This window comes from Geospiza fortis, unplaced genomic scaffold (genome assembly GCF_000277835.1).
Source record: "Geospiza fortis unplaced genomic scaffold, GeoFor_1.0 scaffold927, whole genome shotgun sequence".
In the NCBI taxonomy this organism is placed as follows: domain Eukaryota; kingdom Metazoa; phylum Chordata; class Aves; order Passeriformes; family Thraupidae; genus Geospiza; species Geospiza fortis.
In genome coordinates this window covers 15612-20415 of record NW_005054633.1, presented here as the reverse complement: position 1 = coordinate 20415, position 4804 = coordinate 15612, and the positions used below count along the sequence as shown (strand labels likewise).

The window sequence follows — 4804 nt, the reverse complement described above, 5'->3', positions numbered from 1 at the left end:
AATCTAAGCAGTCTAGAGCTTTGGGGTGTTGTGGGTTTTATCATAAAGATAAAAAATGTGTTCTGGATGGTAGGATAGCTGATAACATCATCATGATGCAGCAGATCCAATCATCTTTGCAAGACTTATTTTTCATTTTGTGTTACCTGAGAATGGAGGGGGGAAGCTTATCACCTTCAGGTAAATTTTTATAACATACTTGTGTATTTACACTTTTATCTTTTTTAGGATATTGTTTTATGCTGTAGGTACATGAAGGGATTTACATTTTCATGGGTTTTCCCCAGTAACGTGGTGGGGAACTGCTGTGTACTTTTTCCTGCTCCCTCTCCCCAGCCCCATGTACAGTGCCAAATCTGTGCTACAGTATCTTCACAAGCAAAGAGGGAAAAACCCAAACCCACCCTTCCTATCCAATTAGGGTGTCATTATTTCAGCCATTACTTCCTCAAAGGTTCCACACCCTCCCTCCGCCAGAATGTACGTGTGTGGGGTACTAGGGCTAATAACATGTTGCATGGTTTTAAACTATCTCATATTGGAGTAGGAAAATCAATCTGCTGGTCTCTGTTGGAGTGTGTGAAATAAGTGATTGTCACTGGTACTTGGACACTGTTAGGAAAGAATAGACTTAGGAGTTTCAGTTAGAAAGGAAAAATTACTAAATTACTTGAAGTTTTAAAGTTGCAAAGTCCCTGTGCTGATAAATTAATCTGTGAAGTTTTCTTGTTTAAAATTTGGCTGTTTAGGTGTTTTTCTAAAAATCTCTTGGCTCATTATGACAAAAGCAAGAGTATTTGCATTATTACTTGTTTATTTCTTTCCAAGTAAATTCCTTGTTTGCGCTAAAGGATTTATTGAAAACTGCATGAGCTTATCAAGATATCAATCAACTTTTGTTCTGTTCCAGTAACCTAAAAATCTAAAGGTTCATTGTGTAAGCTTCGTTTGTAATGTGGAGCATTTACTGGTCCCATGAGATCATTATTGAGAGCAAGCAAACAAAGGTGTGTCTTTCTGCACAGTTCTAGAGCATGAACCAAAAGCCGCAGGCCCGAATGATGAAGAGGAGGATGAGGGAGAACAGTTTGATTTTGATAGTGGAGATGAGATACCAGAAGCAGACAGACAAGCCCTTGTGCCACCTATTCCTGGTCCTGGGAATTACATAGAGCACCAAGAGGCTGGTGCTGCAGGTAAGTCAGCCTGTTGGTCTGTACCTCCACTGTGCTAAATAGTCAAGACTGATCATAGGATGCCTTTTCTTGACGGTGTAATAAAAGTACTTTAACAAGAGTTTTCCATGGTGATATGGCCCACCCCTGAGGGCAACTCAGGTTCTTCTTAATGAATGTCTTGGAGCAGATTAGAGTGGAACAACGCTGAAAGATTGGTGTTTTTAAAGATGCACATGTTGGGTTTATTTTGGAACAATTTGGTTGTAATGGAAAATGTATATGTAGCCATTTTGGTTATTGTTATATAAAGTAATATGGCAATATCAAAGCATAAAAATACCACCTGCTTAAGGAAACATAAATGGGAAAAGGAAGGAAGAAAGAGAAAGAAAGGGTAAGAGTAGGAAGATACATAATCACCGGCCATGGATTTGTGATGACACTTGATTGAAGTAACAATTGAAGGTCTTTATCTGTCAGAGGTGGGAGAAAAAGCCCATAGAATACAAAGCCTGGTGGGTTAATACACTCTCAGGTTCAGGTTGGAATGCCCAAGCACCTCCTCTGTGAGGGCAAAGTTCTACACTATCTTTTGATCACGTGCATCAGAAATGAGTCTGAGGGCACTTCAGGGGTAGTTGAGAGTTTATGAGTTCTTCTAAGGCAGCTGCCCCTGATGTCAGTGAGCCTTGTGTGAATGTGACCTTCCCTGGGAGGAGGCTGTGTGTGTAAGGGAGGGCAGTTTCGCCATGATTTGGGCAGCCTCTCCGCAAGCTCTGCCTCCTGCCAGCGTCAGAGCACAGTTTGTAGCCTCTGGTGGTGGGAAGTTCACCCCTTCTGTCTTACGCAGACCAGAGGTTTGTCATTACACACCCAAAAACTTACTGCCTTCTCTTTGTGGGCTTGCAAACCCAGCCTCAGCAAAGCACCCAGGAACTCCTGAAAATGGTCAGTTTGTTTTGAGTCATAGTCCAGTCTCTCACACGTGGAAATACCATGGAAGTGTTTTGAATATTCCTGCCAGTTTCAGTCATGGTATATCTGGCAGGGCAAGTGACCATCACATGTAGTTCCCATGAGGTTTCCCACTAAAGTGTGATATCCAAACCAATGGGTTGGGCATAGTCTGAGTGTCATGCTACAGGAAAACTGTGTATCCTTGCTGGTCTTAAGGCACATTGATGGCTTGAGATAAGCTGTTTCATAGCTAAGCTTGCTGGTTGCTGAGCTTGAGTTGTTGTGCATAAAACTAAGTAGAGTTTGACTGTATGAATTTTGTTCATAAACAGAAGCTAAATATTGGAACATTTTTAATGACAGATGCAGATGTTCCCAGTGCTGAGGTGTAGTATGGAAATTGCTGTATTATGCTCAAATTTCTAACAGCTGATTTTGCTTACTTTAATCCAATTTCCTTTTGTAAACAGATTCACTGTGCTTATGGCAATTAAAAATAGGTAACTCTTCAGGTACTGTGGAGTTTGACAACCTGGAACTTAAACACCATCTTTCCCTGAGCATCTGTTGCTTGCTCACCCTTATTGTGAAGTTGTGCATACAGCTTAAAATAATTTGATCACTTGGGATACAGTTCTGCAGTTCCCTTCAGAGGGCCCTGTGGTTCTGCTGTAGCTCAGCTTGTCTCAAAAAACACTGGGAACTTTCTATAACAGAAAACAATACATTTTCAAAGAGGAAAACTTGTGAAGTTATTTTCTTCCTCCCTTTCTTAACAGGGCATTTTTAGGACTGCTCTTTAGGACTCCGTGACTTTTCTTGTCCTCACGACCACCCCTAAAATATTTCTTGTGTTTCTGTTTGTAAGATTCAGAATTGTTTAGAATCCAGATTTCAACCTTTATGATTTAAGACTGTTTTCACTCATGTGCTTATGTCAGTCAAGTTACTGTTTTTCCAGAGGCATCTTTGTAACTCATCTTGTTTTGCTCTTGTTGCATTCCTCACCTGTAAAATGGGGAGGTTGGCAATACTGTGTGGGAATTTTGAGTCATTGATTGTAAGCAACTTGTATAGAAAAGATCAGTTCAGTGTTTAGCATACTTGCAAAGAGCTATTAGAGCAGCTTGAGGAGGTATGAAAACTGAAACTTTGTACTTTTGCTTAATCTTTCAACTAAAGGAGACGGTAATTTAGAAAACACTGAGAAGCTGCAAACATCAGAACCTGCTGCAGAAGGCACTCCAGCCAAAGTAAATCCCTACTCAGTCATAAATATTTCCCCAATTCAAGATAAGGATCCATCCTCATCACCAGAACCAAGTCCTCCAGAGGAATGTGCCAGTCCCAGCCTGTCTGTTGGATATTCTGTTCCTGTCCCCTGTGGATATGCTGTGCCATCCAACTTACCTTTGATAGTGCCAGCGTACTGCAGTCCTGTCATCATACGCAGTGTTTCTGTAGATGAGGAAGGTACTGTATTTACACACCTTACTTGATTTGAAAGGGAACCCTTGGTTAACCTCAGGTACCTTACCTGTATAGCACTCACCCTGGGTGAGTATGATTAATGCTAATTCCTTTTTAATGTAATGAAATAATTTCCAGATCCAGAGTTCAGTGTTCAATCCAAATGGTTTCTTCTCATACCTTTTATTGTTTTTCCTACATCCTGGCAAAATTCCTCTGCCTTTTGCCTTTTTATATGCATTTGTTTGTTTATTTTCCAGTTCTTGTGGATTTAGAGTTGCTGTTGGATTTTTCCCTTGATGATTTGATGAATTCTCTGTCTTCTAGTACAATTTTAAGACAGAAGAGGAAACTAGAAAGGGAAATAACTATGGATTATTACAGAAACAAGAGATCCATTTTGTAACCAGACTTGAGAAAGTTGACAGCTTAATGTCAAGACAGTAGGAAAAGAAAGCTGCCCATATCCTGCCTTTTTGTATTTTGAGTATACTTTTCTTTAGCTGGGCAGCTGCTCTTCTATAATTCCAGCTTTTATTCCAGCCTTTGCTTTTTACCGCTATTAGGAATACTGTCAAGTAAAAGCAAATGTTTGTGTTGCTTGTAGAGGAATATATGTTTGAGAGAGAGAATTAAATGCATTAGCCATTGTGATTTCCTCTTAACAGCTCTTCTAAGAAATGGCTGTGTCTTTGAATTACTTAGCTTTCAGAAATGCATGGTGTGAAGAAATTTCCAATTCTTTTTAAACATGTGTAAGAATAAAAATATTGCAAGGAAGGAGATTATTCTTTAGTAATGATCTAGTAAAATCAATTTCTTATGGTAAAATGTGCAGTTTGAACCAAACTGACATGTTATTGCAAACGCTTTCTTTTTTCTTTTCCTACTTGGCAGGTACACAGTCAGCAACTGAAGAATGTCATTATAATTCTGTAAACCTGGAGGACCCTCAGAATAGGTGATTGCCAGTTCATCATGTTTTAATGATTTGCAAAGCCTTAATTCCTAGGAAAGCTTGCATTTGATAAGTATTTTATTTTCCTTGTGTGATGCTTCCATGTTTGTTGGTTTGGTTTTTTTTCACTTTCTTACTCCTGTAATTCTGCTTTTTACAAAAATCAGCACTGGTGTGTATAACTGTGCATGACATTTTTGAAGACACTGGGTTGAATTTTTCTAGACTGATGGCAATGTCA

The 4804-nt window shown here is 39.4% G+C and overlaps 1 protein-coding gene across 1 annotated transcript in view; it reads left to right on the top strand.

Moving 5' to 3' along the window:
* LOC102040918 (rho guanine nucleotide exchange factor 10-like) overlaps positions 1 to 4804 on the top strand; it is a 31729-nt gene that overhangs the window by 14837 nt on the left and 12088 nt on the right. Inside the window, exons 2-4 of the mRNA XM_031064801.1 lie at positions 1026 to 1196; positions 3318 to 3608; positions 4503 to 4566. Of these exons, the coding sequence (XP_030920661.1) occupies positions 1026 to 1196; positions 3318 to 3608; positions 4503 to 4566 (526 nt within the window). The remainder of the gene's footprint in view (positions 1 to 1025; positions 1197 to 3317; positions 3609 to 4502; positions 4567 to 4804) is intronic.